General features: G+C 39.6%; 1 protein-coding gene across 2 annotated transcripts in view; it reads left to right on the forward strand.

The window, feature by feature from the left end:
• The window catches only part of DNM3 (dynamin 3), a 169,316-nt gene that overhangs the window by 86,899 nt on the left and 54,514 nt on the right, over positions 1-27,903 (forward strand). For both annotated transcript variants that reach the window (XM_058842696.1, XM_058842697.1), the window contains 2 exons: positions 16,544-16,653; positions 27,223-27,334. In XM_058842696.1, coding sequence (XP_058698679.1) covers positions 16,544-16,653; positions 27,223-27,334 — 222 coding nt within the window. The remainder of the gene's footprint in view (positions 1-16,543; positions 16,654-27,222; positions 27,335-27,903) is intronic.

Raw genomic sequence — 27,903 nt, forward strand, 5'->3', positions numbered from 1 at the left:
GAGCAAAGTGGATTCTCGAGGAGCTCTGCTTCTAAAACCCTTCTCTGTGCAGGAGACATCGAGGAGCAAGGATTTAAACTGTTTTCTAATCACTAGGGTTTTTTTTTCTGGTAAATACTGTCGAAAAAGCATTGCAAAAACAGCTTTAAAGAGTTAGGAAAGCTCGTTAGCAACCAGTTGCCAAAATATCTGTTTCTACATACTCTACACAAGTTAGAATAATCCAATTAAATGAAAGGTGGTTTTTGCATCTGGTTTTGGATCTGGAAATAAGTTGATACAGACAGATTCACTGGACAGTTTAATTGCTGTAATAAATTTGCAGTAAACCTCGTGAAAATAATGTTTTCTTTTTTCACTGTGAAGACAGATACATCCCTACATAAAGAGAAGTTTGCTTCCTCCTTTGTCTCATTGTCGACAACCGTAAATTTTCAGTTCGATTTTTGTAATGGGTAACTACACATAAGAAATGCCATCTGTGTGAAATACTCTGGAAAGTGTAGGCATCCACAGAGGTGGTCAATAAGCTGTGCTGCTAACAGCAGAAATTCTAGCAAGAAATGTCTTTTTATTATGCTTTGCAAAAATAGCCTGTGAGGATTCCACACGGGTGCTTTGTGGGAGGGCATTCCACACTGCGGGAGCAGAACAAGTGCCTTTAGGCATCTGAGGTCAAAATGTGGCCAAGGACTTCAGACATTTATAGTTGTGTTTCTCCCTGCTTCCAAAAAAAAAAAATAATAGTTTAGGGATAGTTTGTATAGCAAGCTTAATTTGGGGATAAGTAACGCTTTATTGGCACAAGTTGGGTGAAAAGCAGAATTCAAAGTTCTTCATTATTTCCATCATGATCTTTGCTGTGTCCAATGCACGAGTTCCTATAGCCTTCATGTGAGACATGTGGATTGATGCTTTTTTGTAAATAATTTGCCACTGAGGTGATGGACCAACACCCTCCTCTACCAAATGGAAAAGATGAGTAGCTACTCCTGGGTTAAGGCTGGTACCCAGCCAGGAGGGGATAAATTAAGGTGTGGTGCTTTATTTCCCAGAGCCTTGAGCCCTTTGCTTTTGGAGCAGAGCCAGATATTGAGCTCCTCAATGGAAGATGAAGGTGCCTCACTGGATTGAGTCTCCTGCTCAGCTGAACTCGCTCCTCTTCTCTGCTTTGGTCTCACAGTTTAAATAAACTCAAAGTTTATTCCCCAGAGCGAGGTTCTCATGCTGGGTGAGCACAGGGTGCTGGTGCCTTTCAGCTCCACACAAACAAGTTGCATCATTCCTGATAAACTGAGTTGGTTTAGTTCTGTTGTTAAAGCCCATGTCTTGTGTCCCTCTCTCCACCACCTCTGCCAAGCTGCATCTAATGCACCTTCCTGAGGAGCTGTGACTTGGAAAAGTTCTGGAGAGAAGGAGCTGGTGGATCCAAGCCCAGAGCATGGAAAATTGTCTGCAGTGGGATGGAGCAGAGGGGAAGACATGATGTGCTTGAAATACAAAAGCCTTTGAGAGTCTCAGGCTTTCCTTTTGGTGAAGTCTTGAACAGCAGAGATGCTGCCTGCAGTGTAAAGGGCAGAGTAAGAGCAGGGCTTAGTTCCAAGGAACTCTTGGGCATTTTAAGTCAGGTTTGCTGCTTTGTTCTCTCCCTGTAATTTAGATAAGAGGTTTACACACATCAGTTGCAGAGTTCTCTTACAACTTCAGGCTGTTGATTTAAAACTGAGACACTTGAGAGAGCTGAAGGAATGGGGTGGGGGCATAACTGAACTTTGCACTTTATACTAGTGCTTCATTTTCTTTAACTTAATTTTATTTTCCTAATATCTAGCCATAGTAATTGTTTACAGCTTTATAGGCTTTTTGGTGAAGAGTAATGTAAAAAAAGTGTCGAACACTAGAGCTTTCTCAACATCTTAACATTGCCTTTTATTTGGTTTCCTCCTCAACCAAGCAGTGGGTCAGCTTTTTCCATGGTGTGTCTGTTTTAATTAAAATACCTCATTAAGTTCTCTGCCATGAATCTGTATTGTGATCACTGAAGGTCCTGGTGAAGGTGAGGCACATGTTCTTTGTTGCTTTATTGCCTTGGGGAATGTTCTGTGGTGTGCCAACCCCACACCAACCCGTGTGCTTTTGATATGACAGATGATGCTTTTCCAATTATTTTCTGTCTGGCTCTCTAAACAAGAATATAAAGATATATCAGTTTTCCAGATGCATTATTCCACTAGATCTCTGTTAGATCAATTAAGTAGCAATTTTGATTCTGTATTAAAAATTTCTAGCTTTTCCTGTTTGTGTGCTATTACTAAACCAGTCTACTGATATTTTAGATAACTGTGCAGCAGTTTTCTTCCATAAGCTTTTCCTAACCTCATTCCCAGCTCTACAGCCACTTCTCCAGGTGTTACACTTATCAATAGGTCTTTTTACTTTCTCATTTTTATCTTTGAGATTCTCTGAACTGCTTTATAGTCCTCCTTGCTAGACTCTGCTCTCTTCCAGCCCCACCTCCCCTTTAGGGCATGACAGCAGAGAAAGGAGTGTTGTGATTCTGTCATTAAAAGTTCTTTTTGAACAAGTCCAGAGGAGACCACTGAGATACTCAGAAGGCTGAGGACAGGCTGAGGAAGTTCAGCCTGGAGAAGAGAAGGCTCCAGGGAGACCTTAGAGCAGCTGTAGTGGAACTTAAATAAACTCCAAGAGAACTGGAGAGATGGTTTTGACGAAGGCTTGGGGTGATAGGACAAGGAGTGATGGCTTTAAATTGACAGGGAGTGGGTTTAGATCAGGTATCAAAAATAATCCTTCCCTGTGGGGGTGGAGAGGCCCTGGCACAGATTCCCAGAGAAGCTGTGGATGCTCCATCCCTGGAAGTGTCCAAGGCCAGGTTGGATGGGGCTTGGGGCAGCCTGGGATTGTGGATGGTGTCCCTGCCCATAACAGGGGGTGGGAATGAGATGAGCTTTCAACTCCCTTCCAACCCAAACCATTCTATGATTTTTTCCTTTTGAAGCTTTGTGTCTGTGTGAATGTTTGTGTGAGGGCAGTGAGGACTTTCTTAAACTGCAAAGTAAGCTGAGAACTTGCAGCCTAATTGAAATGAATTAGAAATGTTTTCTTATGGAACTCAGTGCTTGACATCAGTCAACTTTTGCTCTAAATGGTCCAAATCATAAAATAATGACAACTCTTTGGCTGTGTTGCTTAAGCTGAGAGAATTTAGTATCCAATGGTAATTAGAGTATAATTATTTTAGATTGAGGGGCATGTGCCTGTTACGGTATATAAAATTTTCCTCCTTTTCAGTGAACAGAAGAAAAATTCCATAATGTGCTTCTCTTCAAGGTGTCCTTGGGTCTTAGTGTTCTGAAAAGATCTGGGATTTTGTTTATGCCTGCAGAAAATATCAGAGCTCTCTGATATCAGAGGTTCCCATCTTCACTTCTCCTTTTAGTCAGTTTTGGAAGAGCGCAGTGTGCAGTGTATGGTTCCAGTTGTTCTGCTCTGCAAAAAACACCTCCAAGTGCTGCTCTTTGTCCACACACAAACTGGCCAGAGATGTCTTTGCATTTCTGTAGTTCCTAACTTGAAAAACACTTCTTGCACCAAAAGTCTTTTGCAGGTGATGTTGGAAGTGAGTGCAAGAAAAATGGGGCCTCAGGATTCACCTGTAAAGGCTCTGTGCAGCTGCCAAGTGAATTTGATTTTAAGCCATAATTTTATCTTCTTAGACTAAACTGTATTTTTCCCCTTTTAAATTAGGTTCTCCCCATCCACATTTCCAAAGTGTGATTTCAGGGCAGATTGAAATGTATTTTGAGGTCTTCTGTTCTCATCAGGGAATGTGAATTTCTTTTAAATGTAAATTTTCCAGGCTTATAAGACTTGGTATGGGGAGGATTTTTTTTTCTTTTTTGAGTAATGGCAATTCATTCTATAATGCATTAATTTAAATATACATGCATTTAGCCTTGTCTGTTGTCATGTACTTTTTTCCTGGGAATTACTAGTAATTATATTTCAGTAATGTATTAGTATAAAACCCTTATTATTTCAAGCTATTTCAGTATAATGTATTATTAGACATTTAAAACAAATGTAAACTGCTAGACAATTTAGTTTTTGTAACCTTGGGAATATCCTCAGAGGAGCACAGAATGTTATTTCAGCAAAAAGAATGAATTGAGACAATAATTAAAATATACATTTAGTTTGAGTAATGTAAATGCAAAGAATGGATCACAGAAAATCAAATTGCTGAATTCGATGTTAAAATAGTGCTTGGGCAGACATAGAACACTTGTAATGAGCTTTTTATTTCAGTATTTTATTTCAATACTTTTGAGGCTTTTGAAGGCCAGAGAGGAACTAGCTGAATTGTTTTCTTTGTTTTAAATTGTATTTTTAAAATTTTGTTGCACAGATAACTTTGCAATAAGCTGTCCTCTCTGCTTTGGGTGTCCTGAAAACAAAATGTTTGTCTAAAGTGTTCTTTATTGCTTTAGAACTTGTTAAAGGATGATCTCTGATAACAGAATTAACTGTGTGTGAAATGACAGTTAATAAGATGGTTTACACATGTAAGGCTTGGTTGTATGAATTCAGTTTTCAGAATCCATCACAGAACCAACTTCTTTGTGAAAAGTGATAGACTTGGGAGTCTGATAGTTTCACTATTCTAGATTCCTTACTGAAATTGGATTTTGTACATATATTTTAAAATTAGCTATCATGTTTTCACTTGGATTTTTGTTGTGACCATGCTGCTTTCCCATGGAAACACCCTCAAAATGTCAGTGTTAGAAAGCAGTTGTAACAGATTTTTCCAGCAGCAGTTCCTCGTTGGTTGCAGTATCTGTAAAAGCTAACGACATTAAGGAATAATGGAGTATGTCTTTCAAAGCACAAGTAATGAGTAATAGGGGTGTTTTGACATAATGTTTAAAGAAAAAAAAACAAAAAACCCATGGAATTTGGTTTCCTGCCCAGAACTTTGACTGACTGTCTGGGAATTCAGTGCCGTATGTCAGGGTTATGCAGAATTGGTGTACGTACACTGCAGTGATTCTTTACAATTGTTACAGTGTCCTGCAAGTTTAGGGCCAGGGAATTGGTAATCTCCAATATTTTGAGTCAGCATTGATAAAGACTTACACTGCTGAGGAAGTTGTGCACAGTAAATATTTCCCTTTCTTCCAGAGGTGTTATTTTCCTTGTCCTCATACTGCAAAAGTTCACCATTTTTACAGGCGTGTTGAACTTTGGGTTTTTCAATGCACCTTTTTTGTTGTCTTCTGTGGTTGCATTACTATTGTTTGTGTGGAGCTCTCTCAAGCTCCTGGAGACTTTTCAAAGCAATTGTATCTTTGGTGGATTCTTTGAAACAGCCCAGTTTAAACATGTGTAGCCAGTGCTGCTGAAGCAAACCTTTACACCTTGAATCTTTAAAAATCTTATTTTTATAATATCACTACACTAACAATAGCTATCCAAGCTGCATGTTACAAATTTTTACAGCATGATGAAGATAGTTTCACAGCTATTGTGATCATTGGTTAGAGGTTTTTTCCTTAGGAAAGAGCTTCTCTCTAATTGTGCTCTTGGGGAAGCCAACTGACAGTATCTTAACAAAGATGATTAAGTAAATGCAGGTGTTTGTCATCTTAACACAACTTTCAGTTTACACAATGGTGCATTCAATCCCTATTTCCCTCCCTAAGCAAACAGCATGGAATAAAAGAGGGTGTTAGGTATGAATCAGAGTAGTAGTTGATTGCAGGAATCCAGACATGGGAGAACTGGAATTCTTTAAAGATGATGTTATTTTATACAGAGAAGAAATGACATATTTTTAAATATCACTGCAAGAAAAGACAAGGTTTGCCATTAGTCTGGATTGGAAGAGATATGGAGAAAAGCAGAAGAACAATTAAAAATACTTTTGAATTATTGGTAAGATTTTTATCTTGGGACAGCAAAAGAATATGACTGTAAGATTCTTAAATCTGGAGACCTCATGCCCCATGCTAAAGCAAGGGAAATGCCTTCTCCCAGGTGCTGATACTCTTGAGAGATATTCTCCTTGCCCAGTTTTCCGTGCTTGCTGCTCACAGCGATGATGATGGAGTTTCTGGCTGGCTGAGAGTTTGTAGCTGCTTTGCTAAGAAGGAATCTGGCAGCCAGAAGCATCACAGATGTTGTGTCCTGACTTCAGCAGCCCCTTCCCCCTGTGCCCCTCGCAGTGCTCGCTGCCAGTCCTGCTTTCTTCCTGGCTCTTGGCTGTGACAGGGCACGATCTGCATCAGCACAATCCTCTTCCTCTCCCCTCTGCCACAGAAACTGCTCCCACATGGCTGAGGATGTGCTGGTGATGCCTCAGAGAGCCTAAAACAGAGGCTAGACAGAAAATAAAGCAGGTATTTATTGAAAGGCCTTCAAAGGATACACCTTGGAACCTCACAGAGGATACACCCAAGATGGACAATGGCCATGAGTTTTTCAGACAGATAGAAGTCTGGTCTGTTTGCATATCAAAGGTTAATTGTCCAATTACAGCTTCAGGTAATGAAGTCATTTACTCCAAGTTTCCCCCCTAAGTTCACTTCATTTCTCAGGGCCTGAGACAGTTGAGGTGTCCTTGGGTTTCAAGCCTAGAAAGAAATCGTTTTGTCTGAATAAAATGGGAGAACAGTAGCTGACAGGCTATGGAATTTTATACACTAAAGCAGTACTGATCTGAAAAATAGAAAAGCTAAAATTTAAGGCACCACTGTGAATTTGTGCTTGCAGAGTATTTGTTTGCATTTCTGTTTGAGCTGAATGGATGATCTGGATGATCTGTCCTGGAGATGGCACAGCCTGCTCTGGGTCTGCAGGAGATCTGCAGATGGCCAAGGATGGCTCTAAGGCTTTGCTGTCACTGGGGTTCAGCAAGGGCACAAGGGTGGGCTGGGATGAAGCTGACAAAGGTGATCTGGCAATAAATAACCCAAGGTCTGCCACCACACGAAGGGCAGTGACAACACTTGAACAGCCCATGGTTACTTCAGTTTGAGGATATGTCTGCCTTCCAGAGGTGTCCTGAGGTATCTGCTGAGTTCAGCACCAGCCAGGCTGTTTAAAGGGAGCACGTGGCCAAGGCAGTGGAGTTTGGCTCTCTGTTTCAGGTGTGTGTTTTTAAGGTGTGCTGTGGGGCTGACATACATTCCCTTGGGGTGATGCTGGAGCACACCCTCTGTTTTCTGTATTCTGCTGCAAGGGAACACAACAGCAGCACAATCAAAATGATTTGCAATGTGTCCAGTGTCCTTCACAGAACTGCCTGTCACAATACAGTTATCAGGAAAGAGCAACACAGACATTTGCATTTAATCTGCAGATTGAAAAGCACCGTATTTGGCAGCTCTCCTACACACATTTCCCTCTGCACACACTCCTGGTGCTGGGGGTCAGCAGGAGACCAGCCTGGCACCTTGCAGCCACTTCTTTTACTAACAGTAACTAGCAGTAACTAGCAGTAACTTTGATGGATTTTCTTTTACTGGCAGTAACTTTGATGGATTTTCTTTTACTGGCAGTAACTTTGATGGAGCCAATCCAGAGAAGGGCAACAAAGATGGTGAAGAAGCACAAGTCATATGAGGAGGGGCTGAGGGATCTGGGGTGGCTCAGCCTGCAAGAAAGGAGGCTCAGAGATGTCCTTATTGCTCTCTAGAGCTGTGTGAAAGGAGGCTGTAGCCAGATGGGGTCAGTCTCTTCTCCCAGACAACCAGCAAGACAAGAGGAAATGGCCTCAAGTGGAACCAGAGCACCTTGATACTGGATCCTTGGAAAAAATTCTATTTTCTTGGACACTCTACCAACTCTTTTTTCCATATTCCTGTGCCTCTGTTTGTCAGGCTCCTTTTTTTGAGTTGAGTCAATCCCCACTCACATTCCAGTACTTACTGGGGCAGGTGATGGACAGTCAGAAGTGGCTTCTGGCTAAGGAGGGTTTGAGAACAGAGAAAACTTAAAGTCACTTTGAGGAGCAGGTTTGGCTCTGAGCTTCAGGATTCCTTCAGTCCAGGACAACTTCATGGGAACATTCCTGATGATGGAGATTTCAATCTAATACTGATTTCCAAGGACAGTGGGATGCAGGTTTTCCTGCACATGGCTGTAATTATTTTAGGATATCTTTTGTTAAATTCTGAGACACATCTCAAAATCTCCCCTTGAAGATTTGATGGCATTATGTGACTTAGCATTTGACGGTAATGTTTTTGATATGAAGTAGAAATTGCTGGTCATTGTGCATTCAGTTTTCTTTGTTTATTAGTTACAGGATCATCCCCAGGGCTACCTATTTTGCAAAAAAACACCCAAACAAACCAAACCCAAATATGTTGTTGTGATAGGATAGTCAGGTGATTTAACCACTTGTGTGATAATTCAGTAATTTTTCTTCGATGAAATTGATAAGCTAGAGTATATTTATACATATGATGTAGAGCAAGGAAGGAGATAACTTCAGACAGTTGTCTCAGAAGTGAATGTTTTGCATGCCCCAAGTATCTTGGCTTGATTAAAAAAGGAAAAAAAAAAAAGAAAAATCTGAAATGTACCTTTCAAAAAGTGCTGCTATAAAAAAAAAAACAACTAAAGAGGAGGGGTACTGGGGGAGAAGTCTTGACACCAGAAGCTCTGTCACAGCAGAGTTTCTCTCGGATGTCTGGAAAAAGTCTTCCACTTCTGGGATGCTTTCCAAAATATTTTCAGTGACCATTGCCACAGGCGTGAACTTCTTAATGCATTTTGCAGTAATCTCCACCACAGTGAAATTGATTGCTGTCTGAAAGCTTTTAATGATAACAAGCAAGTAGGGCAGCAGAAGTGCCACGAGTTAATTTGTGTGTGTGTGTTGTGTTGCATGTTTAGGAGTCCTGCAGAGACAGATGCATCACCTCAGGAAAATCCTGCTTAATGTTTTTTACAGAATTATGTAATTGCATATTTCTCATTTTACATCTTGCAGGAAAGATTTTTTTTTCTTCATGCACAAAGGGTGTAGGGTCTCTGGAGATGGTTCAGTTGGTAACCAGGGAAAGGTCTCTGGTGGCTTCCTGATTTTGAGCTTTTCTAGGGTTAACTTTATAGAAGCTGAAACAGATAAAAAGCCAGAGGAGCTTTAGGAAATGCCTTTCCAGCAGACAAAAAGGTGCTGTGTCAATGGTGCATCTTCTTCATGTGCCCACCAAGGAACTTCAGGAGGCTTATAAATAAAAGATTCTCTTTCTATCTTCAAGGGCATTGAGGAAGCTGAAAATACACTGCAACTTACTGGGTTTTTTTCCATTTTATCTTAATATTCCTAATGCATTAGAACCTAATTCATTAGAACCAGAGAGGTTCATCCACCCAGACCATCACCTTTCCAAGACTGAAATGTGAGCTGCACTTTGATTCAAAGAGAAGAGCTTTCAAGAATTGTTTTTTCTGTAAATAAAAGAAATCCCACCACCAAAACACACGTGTATACATATATATATATATATAAATAAAACCCACAATATTTTTATACACACACACAATAATCAAAGTTGTTAATGCAAATTGCCACGTGAAGCAAACTGGAGTCCCTCTGTGCCAGCACAGAGGAGCTGATCCAGAGCCCTTTGTCCTGCACTGCTGCTCCCTGTGGTTCTTGGATGGTCTGCAGAGGTGAGGAGTGAAAAACAAAAACTCGAGCACCAGCAGAGAAAAACAAGCTGTCCTAAGCAGGCTTTGTAGCAAGGGATAAAAAGGTCAAAGGATACATTTATCCCCCTCTACCTTCGGAGCAGCCACTTGGCAAATGCAGCAGAATTTTTCCAGACTGTCACTGGTTCATCAGTCGGGGCTTTCTCTCAGTTTTAAATGCCAACATCACTTCAGTTCAGAGGAATTGCTGGCTTCTTTCCCAGACAAGATTCCCAAATTCAAAATGACCTTTCAAGATCCTAACTAATAGGAGCTAAACAGAGATTTCCTCTTCATCAGGCCCTTTCTCAGATTGATCCTTTTACTGACAGCACACACCAGTGAAGGACCAGCCCTTCACTTGTGATAATAAACACCTCTTTTGGAGAGGAGCAAAATTAACATTGAATTTGTTATATATTCCAGAAACTACTGCCCTTCTGTTTGATGCACTGATTATGTAAAGACAGAGGGGAGTATCAGTGGAATTAGTAGATTTCCTCTTTTTTTTTTTAAATTGTTTTTTTTATTTAATACAGCCATTTACATTTTACATTTTATTTAATCCAGCAGGTTTGTCAGCTCCCACTTCAGGGCCAGCTTGACCCAGACTCTCTTCCAGGCAAGAAGAAGGAGGAATTTGGGGCTGCCTAGCTTTGAGCAGGCAGGTTGTGAGGTTCTGCTCTGGGGTGGGCTGTAGGAATTCAAACTGCAGCTTCAGCTCCCTGGAAACCCTGCAAAATAATGATGTATACATATATATATATATATATATATACACACATACAGCCTATATTGATGTCCTTCTGGGAAGTCTTGAAATGTGGCAGGATAGAAAACTGCTTCCAAGGAAGAACCAGTGACCATTTCTTGTTGAAGTGTTTCAAATGCAGAGTTGTGAACTCTTGTTTTTCTACTCCTGAAGAAATTTGGGCAAAAGAAAAGTGCAGAGACAAATATAATGCTGGTTCTTATGAGAGAAAAACATTGTGGAAAATGAGTGGCACTCTGGAAAATAAATGAAAAAGCCAGACTAAGGAGTGATTTACCATTAACATCAGATTTAGTTCTGTAGCTGAATTCTGAAGGAACAGGAGAGATATAACAAGGCTCTTAATTTCTTTTTTAATAATATGTTGTGAAAAAAGATACCAAATGATTGGGAAAAAAAATTGCAAGTGCCAGAAGTATGCATAATTGCCTGGAAAAGATAGTACAAATGCAAAATATAGGAAGATAATAACTGAAACCTGGAATAGCCTGGTTCTGTCATGAGAGCTTGCTTTCAGCTATGGTTTCAGGCTTGGCATTTTCAGCTTTGGTTTATATAAGAAACTCAATATTTTGACCATGGCAAAAGATAAAGACTTGTAAGACTGAAAGAATACAAGATTTGGTATTTGTGCTCTCTTCCATGTGCTCTGTTCTTCTGACAGCCCAGTTTATCAGCCTGAGCTGTTGTCACATTTTTGTCATGAGATTTTCAATTTGGAGTTGAGTCTAGAAGACTGGAGGGGAGAGGTGCATAGATGGAAGAAACATATTCTCATCTGCAACTTATTAAGTATTCTTTTGCAGTGCTTTTCATAAAAATGTTAGAATATTTAGGTATGCATTGTTTTTCTGGTAAAGCAGCTCCCTCTTCATTTTATAGGCACGTTAAAATTATGTTTTCTACATCTGTACCCAGGAGCGTGCTCAGGCCTGAATCCCATGTTGCTAAGTAGTCTGTAAAAAAATAACTTGCTTTATTTTTCTTCAGAATTTTGCAGTAGTGTATGAGAATCTCATGCTTCATTTTTCAAAGTGTGCTTTAAAGCCAAGTGTGGTGAAACAGAGACCACTGTGAAGATTTTGTGTGGCTTTGTCAACTGAGAGAGAAATACAAACTGAACCAGAAACACAGGAAAATTCTCTTGGATATATTTAAAGTCAGAATATGCTAAACTCTTGGATATTGAATACTATAAAGGTTTCTATGAGGCATCTTAATAATTTTCACTTGCATCAAATGCCACAGAGTAGGCTGTTTGCACTGGCAGCCAGAGCTCCGAGGTGTAAACAAGGCTGAGCCTTTCCTTTTCAGGAGTAAACAGGCACAGACCACCAGCACTTCCTTACACTTCTATTATTTTTCTTCTTCTTCCTTTAATACAAATTACAGATGACAAATACTCTGGCTCAGCAGGTTCACAAGCTTCTTGTGTCTCTGTAGAATGTGGATGCTGCTCTGGCCACATTAAATAGTACAATATTGTAGAATATCTTTGTACTGGGGTTATTTTCTGCCCCTGCTGCTTAACTGCTTTGCCAAGAAATTGTCCCACCTACACACCTAAAGCCCTGACTGCAGGATATTTAATGGTGCCTTGCCATCACTGGCAGAAACAAGGTTGAGCACGATGCCTGTGAGTCAGGTAAGTGTTATCCCCCAGTATGAATGCAGTACAGTGCTGCTCTGGAAATCTAGAGCAGAGGCAGAAATGCTAAGTTTTTCATGTGCTGTTCCCCAGCTTTATTTCACAGCTGTTCTTGCTCAGTTTATGATTTTTAAGCAGTTCACTCTATTGCCTCATCAATGCCTAACACTTGTTAATGCCTCATTCTAATGGCAGAGGCATTTTGTAGATATCTACATTTGCTCTCAGTGCACACTAAATACTGCTGAGATTTGCACTCTCAGCTGATGCAGAGAATGGATCCTGCTGTAAACCAGTCCTTGTTCCAACCTTTTCAGAGTGGCCTGTACTTCCAGTAGGGGGTTTGATTTCTTTGAATTAGAGGTCCCCACACAGACAGGTTTTGGTTGGTGTCGTGACCCTCCATTTCAAAGCTTATGTTCTATAATGCATTGGTAAGTGGTGAGCAAAATTCTCTTGATGTAGCTGAAAGTGCAATTGGGTCGGTACTTGGCTCAATCCTGCATTTCAGAACCTGAGCATTGTGTGCTTGAATTGTGCTGCATAAACTTTCATTCTGTTCTCTTGTGGAGAAGAGCCTGTGCTGCTGCTGCTGTGCCTTAGCCAGCCTGAAGTGACAAAAGAACCACCTTTGATAACTGGAAGAAGCTGAAGTTATTTAACAATCTCTTTTCTTTGAAGCAAAGGAATTCTGTTCCTCTTATCATCTGGTCTGCTGATGTTGTGTCCAAGGTTTTTTTTGCTGTTTTGACTGAGCCTGAAAGTTCCAAAAGCACAGAACACTTTTTGAAGCGGTTTCTGCCCCTGGCTGAAAATGCAGCAGAGTTCATTAGCCTGGAAGTGCTGGCTGAGACCCTGCTGGGGGAAGGAAGGGGAGCTGCCCTTGTATTTTTTGTATCCCTTGTGCCATTTTGGACTTGAGCAGTATTTATTTTTAATCCATTTAAACAGTGCAGAAGGAAGGGGCAGTTGTAATATGGCATATTTACATCATGCTGTCAGTTCCTGGCAGCTCCCTTGCCTGTCGGAGAACAGAATTGGTCCATTAAGGATGTGAGTGCTACTTATGCCCACGAATAGTGAAACATCGTCTCCAGGGTGGGAAGGCCTCCCCAGGCAAGCAGGTTCGTTTGTTTTTCTAAGGTGGAGTAGGGGGAATTTTTTTTCATGTCACAGGGACAGGAATGGGCCATTCTACCTCCCACTTTTTCCTTCTCTACTCTGGAAAAAGAGAGGCGAAGTCTCTACGTGAGATCAGCATGTGCTGGTTTTTCCCCTCATGTCACGCTTCGGTTCTCTGCCCCTTTATAAAAATAAAAATCTATAAATAAAAAAGAACAAATGCTGAGGGGGACAAACTGGACCCACAGTTATGTGCATGTAGTCACTCGTCAAAGTGTGCCTAGCCCCATTCCTCCCAGGCTTCATGCATTCCCTGTTTCTTATGCTGTCAGCTTCTCAGGATGGGAAACATGCACAAATAATCCTGGCTGGAGCTTTTTTTTTTGCCCTACCATAACATAATATTAATTGAGTTTAGGCTGAAATGTCAGGCTCATCTGCTGTTGAATTAACTCATTCTCCATTTCTGTATCATTTCCCCCACTTTGGAGGGAAAAAAATTGCGTTGAGTTTTGCTGCCACACTTTAATGTCACAGTAATACCTTTCTCCTGAAATTAAGCAGCATTTAGCTCTGATCTCTCCTGTTTGCCTCAAGCACAGGCACCCTGTGATTTCCCTTTCTTGGAAACTGCCCTGTCTCAGCATGTGGGTAGGAGGCCATGTAAATAAATACCAACCACTTCTTAGCCTTCAGTAGGCATTTCCTTTTTCCTGGTGGCTGCAGAAGAAACACTTTCTCACAGTTTGGCATCAAACATTTATATAACTTTCCTGCTTGTGGAATTTTTGTTTAGACAATCAGATTCTTGGTGTAGTTTTTCCATCAGTTTCTATTTTTATTCATCTGTGGTTGCTTGGTTTTTCTGTAAATCATGTCTGTCAGAAGAAACACTTCATCAGAAACTTCTTAAATTTTCAGTAATTGAATAGTAAATCATGATAAGCCTATTCTGTAACACTGAAAGATAATTTTTAAAGAAAAAATTAAACTTTTCTTGGATTTTTTTTTCGTAGTTGTAATGGAATATATCTGCCCAAATGGAATATTTCTGCCCAAAAGATTTTTTTTTTTTAAATAACTTGCCTTAAGTTTTTCAAATAGAATACAAAAGTATCTTATATTGCCTTGCAGCGCAGCTTTCAGCTGAAAAAGAAAATATTTGCTTTTGGTACAAAGTTCAATATATGCCAGAATATCTCCCTTTGTCATGGCAGTGGAGCTAATACATTGTTATCCTTTTCTTTACTGTACTAGTTAGGACATAAATTCATAATAGCAAAACAGATTATATCAATACAAATCAGTATTAGAGGATAGGTGTTTCTAATTTGCATACATACATATTTATAAGATCTTTATTTAGTGTTGTTTGCTATTTATTTTTTTTTTTAATTGATGAATTATGAATTTACATGGCTTAGTTTGATTTGTCTGAGTGGGTGGCAGTGTACAATCCCTGCTGGGAGAGCCCCAAGGAAGGAAAATATAGATCTGAGGTGTGATAAACAGCTCCAGAGTGGCACAGAACTGAGCTCCTTCATGGGAGCAGATGTTAGATGAGAGAGTGGAGAATATACCTATGTATCTTCTTTTGTGAGGAATTATTTCTAGGGTGGTTAACATAGAGGCAGTTCCTGAATCCATCAGATGCTTTTTATGGAATACACAAAATTTTATAACCTTTGTATTCAACAATAAGAGAAACTGTGCTTTTTCAGAAGGGCTTTTGAAATCTGTTTTTTTCTCTCCTGAGGCCCTGGTAGGAGGCTGTCTAGGAAAGTGAGCCTTTGTTGGCCATGTCACAGGATTTTTATAGTTTCACTCTTAGGGCCTTTCTCATCCAGCTTAGTTTTGCAATGTGCTGAAGCTCAGCCAAGATGAATTGCATCTGCCAGGCCATCTTCCAGTGGTGTGCACTGCAAGGTGCTTGGTGGATTCTGGGAAACACAGAGAGACAAGGCTGAGCCCTGCTTTGCTTTGTCACTTTGTCCTGTCTCATGGCATACAATAAACTCATCCCATGAAGATTTCTTCCTTGAGCCCATGAGTGATGGGAACACTTTGGGAACACTTTGGGAAGTGCAGTGGTGCTGGATTCAGAGCTGGCTCTGCTGGTGGCTGGGCAGACACCAGTCAGCCTTGCCTGATGAGGGACTGGGAAGGAATGGAAGATCTCCAACTTCAGTGTTTTTTTGACTTCTGTAGGGTCAATGGGGAGCCAAATCCATGAAAAGCCCATTTAGTATCAACTGCAGGAATTCCAGGGCACAAAACCTCTCTGCACTCCATCACTGCCAAAGTAGCACCAGCCTTAACAGTATCTTAATGGCTTTTAGAAGCTGTTAAACTGTGCTGTGCTAATGCCTCTGTCAGCAGAGCCCAGAATGAGGGCTTGGAGGATGCCCTCTGTCTTTGGATCCTTCTATTTAGCATCTGGTGTGATTGCAAAGTGAACTGGAGAGGTTTGCTTCAGTTTATCAATCAGTGCAAGCGCTTAAAGAAGTTTAACACGATGGAAACGGCCAATACGCTCAGGGTTTTTGTTCTGACATAATGAATTACCTTGCTAGCCCTTAATTGGAAGTGACAGGAAGGGAGAAACCTGGAAAAGGTGAAATTACTGTGATTGTGCTGTAAATGAGTGTTGTGATGAAATTGCAAAGCAGTTGGCTACAGCAAGAATGAATAATTCATTCCTATTTGGAGAAATAAGCTAGTTAGAGTCCGATTTTGTTTGTACATGGTACATATAAAACCTTGATAATGGCATTATTTTGATTGATTTGTATGTGTTTTGTATTTTTCACTGGCAGAATGAAAGTTTCTGTGTGGGTTTATTGAATGCCATGCTTACATAATTAATAATAACAACGAAGTAGAGATGAACTCATGTCACCAGTTACTTCACTTGCTGTGCAGACAATGAAGAGTTCTTTTTTGATCACACACTTTTATTTTAGTTAAGTCTGACCCTTGCCTTTTTAGAATTCAGAGGAATAAAAATATTAATAATAATAATATTAACAAATGTAGGTGTTTGTGTGTTTGAGGTGAACTTTTTTTATTAGGAAATGTTTTAAAAGCATCAGTGAAAAACAACTGAAACTGAGGTTTCATTTCTCTTGCAGGTAGATCTATGAAAGATAAGCAGACTTTTAAATTTGGGTATTTCTTTATGATAACAAAAGTACCAAGGTCATTACCAACTAAGCAGAGCTTGCTGACATCAGGCTTCATCTCACACAGTGTTGTTTTAATCCTTTTTTTCCTAGGAGAAAGAGAAGAAGTATATGCTGCCTTTGGACAACCTGAAAGTGCGAGATGTTGAAAAGAGCTTCATGTCCAGCAAACACATCTTTGCATTGTTTAACACAGAGCAGAGGTAAGAAAATGTGCTATTCTGCAGATACTTCTATCAAATGGCATCTAGCTGAGCATTTTCATAACTGTGAGTGCAGTTTTGCTGTTTCCACCCTGTTGAGTGCACAAGGTCTTGATATTCTTGATTTATCTTCTGCTTTGCTGTTGCATAACCATGGGATGAAAGGCTGATGTCCTCAGAGCCACTCGTGGGGTGAAACAGCTCCATGATGAGTCAGCCAGTCCTTCCTTGTGGCTGAATAATCATCTCCTGATCCTATTTTTGTTTTATTTGGCAGTCACCTAGGCTTACCAAAACATACATGACTTCTGTACCTTGTGACCAGATTCAACTGGTGGAAATCACAAAAGCGTCATTTCTTTTCACTTTCTCCAGTGGAAAATGTTGCCTGACATTAATCTTGGGACACATTTGATTGTTTGTTTGGGTTTAAACACTGCTGAATGGAGAAAAAATAGATTCCTCTATTTCTCTAATTAATAAAATATTTGCTTAGTTTTTGCCTCACTTTTCCACTCAGACTCTTCACTGTTTTAAGTGGTGTGGATGCTGTATGGAAGCTACTCCTGATGCAGCCAGTTCAGATTACTGTGCACAAACAATTTCCTTAAATGTTACAAAAGACATAAAAGTGAGGTGTAATTTTTATATTTTTTTAACTGAGGAGGAGAGTTTCATTTGTAGCTGTCTCAGTGGAATTACATTTTAGCAGGTAAGGGCAATTCCTGTAAGTTGTTTTTTTCAGGCAGGTAAGTAAAGTGAATTGCAGGGGTAGCATGGATGGATAACCTTGTTTCCCTCTTCTGCTAAATTCCTTCACACCTGCTTCTCCCTCACATCACCAAAGCTTGGCATTATCTTCAGACACTCAAGATGATGTGGCTGGCTGCAGAGCAGCTGTCTTTGCTCCCAAAGTGGCCAGAAATAGTGACCAGCATTTCAGAAGCAAGGAGTGCCCCTCCCTCCTGCAAAGAAAAAGCAAATCAGGGGGATTTCTGAGCTGTCAAATTTCTGCTGACCCCAGAAACGTGAGGACACAATGTCAGGCTCAGTCTGAAGGAGCCCAGGAAGGCTGAGCCAGCCTTATGTTCTTAAAAACATAAATGAGCTTTGGATGCTGGGAATGAATGTAATTCTGATGATTCTTGCTGTAGTTATGTGTGGATCATGCCAGTGTTGGGTGTACATCCATCAAGAAAGGTAACTTTGTCCTGGTGGCTTGATAGCAGCTGTACTTATTAGGTTACTTCCATAAGAAATTTGTTTATTTTTTAAGAAATGTAAAATTTTTCTCATTGTTTCTCCTTTGGTTTGACTTTGAATATTATCATCATCATAAATAATAATCATTGACCTGCTGTGAAAATCCAAGAGAAGCATTTCCATTGGCAAGTTTGGGATTTACTTAGGTGATGTATAGCTGAACATTCCCATTTCCACTCGATCTTCATCCATATTAGACATCAAGGACTTCAAAATCAGATGTCTAAAATGTTTGCCATTACTGTAATAACCCTGCCTCTTTGGGCTCTGAATAGACCCTGCAGCCTCTGCAAGCTGCTCTAAAAACATCTTTACATCCACATGGACATGTTAAGACACAACAACACAGCAAGAAGATCACAAAATACCTTTGCCTTGGGAGAGGCAGATCATGGAGTCAGTCCTGCAGCTTTAAGGGAGGCCAGAGTTGTTTCTGAAGAAATATTTATTGAATTCTAATTAAAACAGCAGTTTCTCTGTTACCGTAAAACAGCTGATTTTTGATATTTCTAAAAATCTGCCTCCTGGCACAAATTGATCAAAACAAGATTAGTATCATTTTCCACTGAATCCTGAATTTATAGATGTGTCAGCAAAAACAGGAGTGTTGGTTCTTGAGTGGAGTGATCTGGCTGGGGACTCTGTACCCTCTGCCACGTTCTTAAGGAAACTGAAAAGAGGGAATTGATAAAGATCCATTGAAATAAAAAATCTTATTGTTGTTTGTGGTAATCTGTTGAATCCTGGTTTCTGATGTTTGCTTTTTAAAGATCATGCAAAAAATTAACTTAGTTTTTGGTTGGTTTTTTTTCATTGGGGGGTGGTGGAGTGCTTTTTTCAATTATAAAAACCTTAGCAACTGAGAAAGAAATCAGCTTTCGAAGTCTGCCCACTGAGGGTTCTGGTTATGGAACCATTTTGCTATTTAAGATGTAGATCGTTAAAGAACAAAGGCAAAATCATCTGTTCCAACTTCCATGATAACACAGAGATTATTCTGTATCTCTTTTTTCTCCCCCCATAATCTGCAGCATTTTTTTTTCCTTGACTGTGAAATCTTTCTTAACGTTCAATTAAATTATTTTAATTTTCAAGCAAAAACCTTTTAGAAGAAGAATTTTAATAAGCTTGTTCTCTTTTTCATTCCCAGCCCCTCACTGCATAGGTATTTGCTCCAGCCATATGTTTCTGATACTGTACATTTCAATAGTTTCCTGGATTATGCACTGCATTTTTTCCATTTATGAAAACCTTTCCAGCTCTGAAATATAGTTACCAGGAAAGTACTCATTTCACTGCATAGAAGGAAAAACCATCTTGAGTTAGCTGAGACTTGGGGATAGATGGAGAAGGAAACTAACAGTATCTGTCATTTTGATTTAGTGCAGAAGTCAACAATTCTGTGACAGGAATCAAATGTGACTTGGTAATGTAGGGTAAATGGAGACTGTGACGATTGATTTCACAGTGAAGATAAATTCTCATGAAATGAACATAATTGTGTGTTTATGAAAAGGCTGTGTTGTGAAATAATTTAATTATTTTCATGTTACTTTCTAATTAAATCTTAAAAAAACACACCAAAAAAAAAAAGAGGTGAGGGTGGGAAAAGGAAAACTGCTTGAAATAGTTCCAGTATTACTTAAAGAACAGGGAGATTGGGTTTGTTTTTCTGCAAAGTCAGTAATACATCTAAAGTTTTTGAGTGAGCCATCTACTTAATTTATAGACACTATGGAAGAGCTTTGCAATGGACCCCTCTAGTCTCCTTACCTTAGGAGTATTTGATATTACAACAAAATAAATTCAATAATTCTGGGATTCCTGGATCGTTTTTGGCTGTGTCTACACGAGCCTGCCTTAAGTAACTCAAGTTGAGCTGTGGGTTCAAGCAGTGAGTGTCCAAACCTAAAGCTGACAAGTGAGAGCTATTTTGTGTTAACCATCTTCTCCACAGGAAACTCGTGGCAAATCTAAGTTTTTTTTTTAGACTGGAAAAAGAGATCAACCATATTGAGTATTTTAAAATTATTATGCTATAGGAAAAGGCAGAATATTTGCTGTGGGGCTTACTGTGAAGTTGTGTAGATGTAGGCACTGATTGACTTTCTAGGAAGAACAAAGAATGAAGAGAGGATTTTGTCAGCATCTCAGCTCCCATTCAGTAGATGAACCTGTCATATTCTCCTTGCTGGGTGGGTAAGACTCTTGTTCAGAGCACAAGAACAAAGAAAACAAATTCTGTCCATCCCAGAAAGTTCCTTACAGGATTTCATTCCAAATACTTGATTTATTCTCTATTTCTTGTAAAAATTATTCACTTCCTGGTGCTTTTTCTGTTACCCAAGTACTATAACCTGGGACAAGAACTGTAAATGTGTCTCCCTAAAGGATCTGTGCAAGTCCCACCTCTCCATGTCCCCTGCTCAGTTCTTATCATCTCACCCTGTTGATCCACGTGGTACCATTTTAACAGATTGTCTGTCGTTCTAAAATAATCTCTTGCCTTTGCAGTAGTGTAATTACACTTTTTTCCTGATTTTCAGGTCAATAAATGGTTGTATTAATGTATTACAACTCCATTTATATAATAATTCCCTTTTAATTAAAGAAATGATGCTGGCTAAAAAAAAAACTGAGAAAAAGCTTTTTTCCACCTCTTCTCCAGCTCTGGAGAGATGAATTCTCTTTTATAGGAGCAGGGATTCTACTGGCTACAGGTTTTGGGGGTTATCAGTGGTAGTAGGGTGAAGTGTTTGTTAAATTGGTGAATTTTCAAGCCTTCCCTACCAATATTGGGAGTAGCAACCAGAGGGTGAGGAAGGGTTACCTGGTGGAGAGTCCCTGCTCAGGAGCCTTTCTGTGCTCCTCTTCACACTCATTCCTTTCCTCAGAGTCAAAAGAGCAGAGCCAGTGTGTGAAATTCTGCTTTCCTCGCTGAAGATGCCACCAGTTCTTGTCTTTTACTGTTCTGCCCAACCAGGACCCAGATGAAAGCAGTAATGATGCTGCTTTCCTCACCTCTGTGGTTCTGTGTGATAGAGGGGTGTGAGGAGCAAGTGCAAAGCACAAAATTGTTCTTCTCCTTTCACAGGAGTGGCTTCCTGAGAGCAGAATCCATAATTCCTGAGAGCCCCTCCAAAATCACGAAGCAGTGGGACAGAATCTGCCAGCCCTGCTCCAGAGCTGCCTGCCTGTAAAAACAGCTCTTTAATCTGACACACAGATGAATGTCCAGAGGAGAGCAGGCAAAAGGCCATTCTGAGGGCACACAATAGGACTGAAAATAGAACTGAAAATAGGAATGGTAGCTACTGACTCCTGAGTACACTCTGTCTGTCAGGAATCAGATTGCACAGGGAGCTGTGCTGGCTGCTAGCACCCAGGAAATCACATCAAGGTATCACTGTGGATTTTGGAGAGGTGTTGGTCTTGTGTTGCTCTAGAAAAGGATGGAGCACAAGTTGTTTCTGGGAGTTAAAATGAGTTTTAAATAGTGAATTTCTAGCCATGGGCAGCAACTGGTTAACTGCTGTCCATATATAAGGGAAATTGGGCAAGAGCCAAAATAAAGGGAACTAGTGAAAGGAGACCGGGTCAGAGGAGGTGTTGGATACTCGCCAGGCTAAAGGAGAAAGCCTAAAATGAGATGTATGTTTAGTTACTGTTTTTGAATTACTCAGAAAGCTAAGCCCCAGGAAGAGCTGGACTGTAAGCTATTCAGAGCCCTCTCTGTTCGAAATGGAAGAGAGAGAATCTGTTTAATTAAAAAGCCCTACAAATTTAATCCAGAAGAAAAGCTGCTAACATTTCTAAACAAACTCCTAAAATGCTGGAGAGTACAATATTTAAGAACAGGAAAAATATACAAACCCAAGGAATGGCTAGCCTTTATTGCCAGCTGCTTTCCCTTAAAATTTTTTTTAAAAAGGGTTGTTTTTTTTCTGGAATATATTTTTTTTGTCATTATTGACAAATATTTTTTGCATGACAAATAAGAGAGAGAGAGTATGGTGCAGGTATTGACAGCTGGGGGCAGCTTTTGTGTCTCTGTGTGGCCCCAAGGCAGATTCCAAACCAGGCTTCATCCCTCCCCGCCAAAGGCATCAAACCTTCCCCTCCAGGGACTTATGGAATATTTTAGTGGCAGTCACTGTTACTACTGTGGATTTTGGCCTGGGTGCTGTTAGTTTTGGCTGCATTTCTCTTCTGGGTTACATACAGAACTCGAGATACTTCATTGCCAAAGCTGGCCTATATACTGAGCAGCATATCTTCTGTTCATTTGCACCTTAAACTTGTGGGGGTTTCTGTGTGTTTTGGGGGTGTGTGCTTGAAAAGATCCATATGCTTTTGGGAGAGCACTCACATGACATAGGTGGCAAAATCCTCAAGTGTTATTATTTCATGACATTGTCTCAGAGATTGTCTCCTTGGCTTTTCTAGATATTAAGAAAGAAAGAATCTTCAGAGCCATGTGTAATTAATTTTAATTAGCATTCACATTGGAGTGATCTGAAATGGATAGAAAATGTTAGTCATTGCTGTTAACTCAGAGCAGATGGCCATTTTTGTTTCTTCAAAATATATGATTTGCAGAGCTTCTGGTAGAGATTTCTTATTTAGAATAAAAAAAAAGAAAAAAGTGCATATGCTCAACCAGCCATTGTGCAATTACAGGTGTCCAAAATCACAAATTTAGTCATAAAAACAAATTTGAATAAGCAGAGTGTGCACAGTGGAGCTGCAGGTTAAACAGACAGAGAACATCCAATATCATCCAAAATTACCTTTCCCAATAGCTGGAGTGTCTGGATTCTGTTATTTTCTCCCCTTTTCATTTTAGGTGACTATTCATTAAACCCAGATTCTGTATGTTTCCAATTTCAATCAAGTAAGAAATACCTAAGAATTGAATCTTTTGTGTTTTTCATGGAATAAATGGGATCAATTTGCATTTAGTTCTAGATTTCTAACCATCAGTTCTGCTTCCATCCTAATAGAGACGAGATGTTTACAAAAAAATCCCTTTGGAATCCCTTTAAAAGAAGATATTTCTTTATCTTTCAGTCTATGAGTAGCTTCACTTGTGTCAGTGGGACTGCTGAAGCTAAATAATAATAATAATAATAATAATAATAATAATAATAATAATAATAATTTGTGTTCTTCAAAGGATTAAAGTAGTTTCTAGGCCCAATTCTAAAAAATATCACTAGTATTCTTGCTGTGTAATGGTTGTTCTATCTCCTCCCACACTGGCAAAAATAAATTCATTTTTAATTATTTTTGGTTTGTATTTTTTCTCTATAAAAAGGAATTTTATGCATCTCCAGTACAACTTTGTCTACTGAAATCCAGCTCAGCCTAAGAGCTCTGTGTGCACATGGTTATGTGTATATACATTAATGTATATGCACATGTTAACTGGGTTTGTAATGGGCCTGCAGTGGTTGCCCTTCAAAAATTTTTAAGCTTGTTGGAGATAAATATTTAACCTTATTTTAGGATTAAGAAATTGCAAGAGATGCAGTCCATGCTGATGTGCAGCAGTGGTGTGAGCTCAGAGCATGTCCTGATGGAGGGAAATCCAGTGATGCTGCAAGGGCTGTTCTTTCTGTGTTATTTACTCCCTGCTCCTGGACTGCAGAAATTTGCTTTATAGGAAGATAAACCTTCCCTGCCAGCCCAGGCTTTAGGGTGGGTGGAAGGAAAATCTCAGTAACTCACAGCTGGGTCGGTCTTCAAACTTATCTGGCATTTCTCACTTTCCTCTTGGGCACTTCCAAATACCTTAATCCAGTCCTGTTTGGATTCTTTTGTGGTGGGAGGAGTTCAAGAAACACCTGTGGACATTTCTTTATTAGGCCCTGAAATACACAGGGGAAAGGAAGCAGGAAATCAAGGTAAAAATAGAGTGAAGAAGTTGTAGGGTGAGCAAAGTCACAGCTGGGTGGCTGCTGGACTTTGAGGTGATGGGTCTGGCTTAGACAAGGCAGGTCCTGAGTGTGGAACCTTTCCAGAACTGTAAAATTATGCTTTTAGTCCAATTGTCTGTTCATCCTCACGAGCAATTATGTTGTACTTTTAGTGGAATGCAATTCCAAGTTGAGGTTTATTTATCTAGAGTATAATAAAATCTGCAGATAACAAATGGTTGCCTTTTGTTTTTTTTTTTACTCTGAGAAATAAAAAGGCAGCATTATCACAGTAATATGTTGATTTCCAGTAGTGCCTATAGTTATATTTTCATTATGTAATATTATATTAATATTCAGTTATTATGTGTAATACTGAATTACAGTGATGGGACTCCAGGAGGAAGTGGAGTAGGTAGATGTGGTAGATGCAGTTTTCTCATTTATGTGTTCACATTTAAGAAATGGTGAACGTTCAAGGGAAATACTACTTACAAATGGTACTTCTAGGCATGTTTCCATTTTCTGTATCTCTTATTTCTGCAGCCCCTTAGATTTACAGATGCCTGAATATCCACAAGGTTGGTATTGCTGAGAGTTCATCTCTCCTGGTATCCTTTATTCTGTCAAAGTCCTTGATGTCTTGACTTCCCATTTAGCTGCTAGAGAGGTGACAGTGAGAACATCACAGTATTCCACATGGAGAATGTAGGTGAGGCTGGAGTAGTAACTGTTTCTGTGCTGATGTCTTCAGCAATTTTAAGAAGTGGAAGAGAGAAGAAAACAGAAAAGCTGAATTGTTTTCAAGAACGTTTTTACAGCTTTCCATGAGACGCCAGTGGATTCCTAATGAGTAAAACATGTTAATATGTTTTTGTAAGATTCCACTGGTAACAGAAAAAGGACACACTCTTTTCAGAAGTTACTGAAAGAAGTTATTTTAGGTTTTCTTTTTCCTTTGAAAAGTTTTTATGTTTGTCTGCCTTTCTAGGAGAAAGACAGGCAGCTTAGCAGCAAAGAAAGCAGCTGGGGAGACAAGCATCCCCTTACCTGCCCTTCTGGAACATTCCTGGGAGCACTCAGGGATCCTTCAGCTCCTCACACGTGCTGCACCTTTGGCAGTGACCAAAGAGCTCTCAGATCCTACAGGGAGGAGAAAGAAGGGTCTGGGAGATCTGGAGCCATCAGCTGCTGGCCCATGAGGTGTCCCTAGCCCCAGGAGAAGTCCTGACACAGAGACAGGATTCAGGAGTGTCAGCTTGGCTGGAATCCCTGCTCACACAGCCACAAAATGCCAAAAAGTGTAATATATAACATGACAGGCCTGAAAAAATGTTTTCACAAGCTGGTGTCATGTTGTTTTGCTCTTGCAGATAAGTGTTTTTGGAACTTCCCTATCACTATGTTTTACAGCCTTTATTTGCTCTATTGTTATTTTTAGTCATCTTTGCTGAGAATACCCTTTTACCATTTCAGCTTCCTATTTCTTCAAAGTTATATCTGCTTTGTTATCTTAGCCAGAAAAGCTTATCTCAGTAAAAGTTTCTCTTAACAATAAATTAAAGCATTTTTTTCTCTGGCAATTTCATTATGCTTCTCTCTTTTTTATCTTTTATCTTTTTTTTTTTTTTTAATTGACTTCTTTGTTTTGCTCAGTAAATGTTGACTTGGAGTTCCACAATATTGCAAACTGAATAATTCAGGTGTTTTCTCATTTTAAGGTAACAGATTCTGATAAGGTCATCTACTATATGCCTTGAGACAAGATTAGTACTTTTGGAGTCAGGGAATAACAAGGATTAATTATAAATTTCTCAATCAAGAATAGAATCCACTGAGCTTTCAGTTGTTCATCCTGCCAGTGGCTGTGGCTGAATTGTGGGATCAGACCCATCAGTGCCTCTTTGTGTCCTCTGGGGCTGGTTTTTGTGGGAAGGAAATGCCCTGGTGGCACCTCCACTCTGGGTTTTTAAAGGGAGTAGTGCAAACCTGGTGTGCTCGGATTTAGCCTTTGAATTTGGTGAGAATTGAGTCACCAATGTAAGGAAATAAATCTGAGTATGTCCTTTATTCTTTGCTATGAGCCTGCTAAAAAATCCCTTATTTTGCTCTCTTCAGAGTGGGTGTGCTCTGGTTGCTGTACTGTGGTTTCATAGGTGATAATTTAATGATTTGGTGTCATGGCTGCTTCATGTTCAGGTTCAATTACATTTCTTTTCCCTTTTTTTCACCTCTTTCCTGAGACTGCCCCTGCAAAGCCAGGCTGTGAGACAATGCCTGGTGACATTGTTGGTTAGGAGAGAATCACTTCTGGGAGTGGGAATTACATCAAGTCACTTGTGTTCCAGCACTGTGGCAGTGAAATTCCACCAGTCCCAGAATGCTAAAGAAATTTATCTAGGCAGGGATAATAATAGCTTTATTTCTTTATTCCATAGTGAATTCAGGTTTTTTTCCCCCCTTGTCATTGAGAGTGAAGCAATCTCCATCAACCCCTCTCCTTCCCTTGCTAAGGGAAGAAAAGTCTGGTTGGGATGGAAGATTGATCCTTGTGCAACTGTTAAAATCGAGCAAAATGTGGTTTCCTAACACTTCTCAGCTAAACTTGTGGCCTTTCCTAAAAAGATTGTTGGCTGACAAATTTACAGTGATCTGGTCTGTGTATAGAATTGGGATTGAGAAACTAATGGCTAAACTGTCAGGGGAAAATCTGTTCTGTTTATTGAAGAATTTACAAGTATCACCTTCCTACAGATGTATTTTTCCTCATTTCCCATTTTTTCCCCTGTATTTATCTCATTATGTGAACTACCTGCAAGAGGTTTAATTTAAACATGTCCCAGTTTTCTTACTACGATGAGAGACATCAGAGGTTTGTTTTATTTGTTTAAAAACATCTTGATTATCATTGCTGTTTTTTTTCCTCTTTTACTGATGATGTCTAAAAACTAAAAAAGGTATAAAATGGACTGGAAGGACTTAACATGGGAAGAAGTTGCACCAGTGATGATTTTGGTGTTTATTTGTTACAGCAGCAATCTATCACAAGCTGTGATGTTACATTGGCATGTCTTAAGTGTTTGTCCTCATATCACAACACCCTTTTTTCCCCTAAAAGTTCTCTGTTTTAGCAAAAGCAGGAAAATCAATTTGAAGTAGTTTCACGGTGCTTTTAGCTGATTATTATTTCCAGAGCTGTGCTGGAGCATTCTAAGATATTTTTAAGTACTCCATGTAATTATTAAACAAGCACCTGTCCCATAAAATCTGTTGTCCAAAACAATTGCCAAGTAATTTCTGATCTCAAAGGATTTTTAATTGAAAATGCTGTGTGCATGATAGAGAGTAGTAAAATGCTAGTTTTACAATGTGGTGCTCTTTGTTCTAGGAATGTTTACAAGGATTACCGTTTCCTTGAGCTAGCCTGTGACTCCCAAGAGGAGGTGGATAGCTGGAAGGCATCTCTGCTACGAGCCGGTGTCTATCCTGATAAATCCTCAGTAAGTTAAAAACTCACTGATTTGCCAGTAGCTGCTCTGTTTGAATCAAAAAAACCCAACTGCATCATCTGGAGAAACACAGTGTCTGCAGATATCTCAAGAAGGAGCAGCCTTGTCATTGTACGAGTCTGTGGTAATTCCAAAATATTCATAATGAAATATTTTAAGACCAATTTGTGCGTCAAACCTCAACATAAAAAAAAAAACCCAAAAACCCAACCAACCACAAACCAAACCTTCCAACATGTTTCTCATTGGGTCTGTGTAGTAAAAGCATTGAGCAATTTGGGGTTTCCTGAGCCTCGTTGTTTCTGTTAATGTTTTCTAAGGTAAAGATGTTCTTTGAAGAGTTTATTCTGTATTACAGAACTGACAGAAGCATCCCAGGCAATCGTGGATATTTATTTTACTTATTCACTGCATCATTTTTTGGGTATGAAACACATGTTAAACCTTTCCAAAGGCAGTTTTACTCAGCTAATCATCATGTGGAGCAAATGGAACAGGATACAATAAAAAAGCCTCTATTAGTTTACTAGAAATGACAGAAAGTTGGGAAACAGAATACA

This window comes from Poecile atricapillus, chromosome 7 (genome assembly GCF_030490865.1).
Source record: "Poecile atricapillus isolate bPoeAtr1 chromosome 7, bPoeAtr1.hap1, whole genome shotgun sequence".
NCBI lineage: Eukaryota > Metazoa > Chordata > Aves > Passeriformes > Paridae > Poecile > Poecile atricapillus.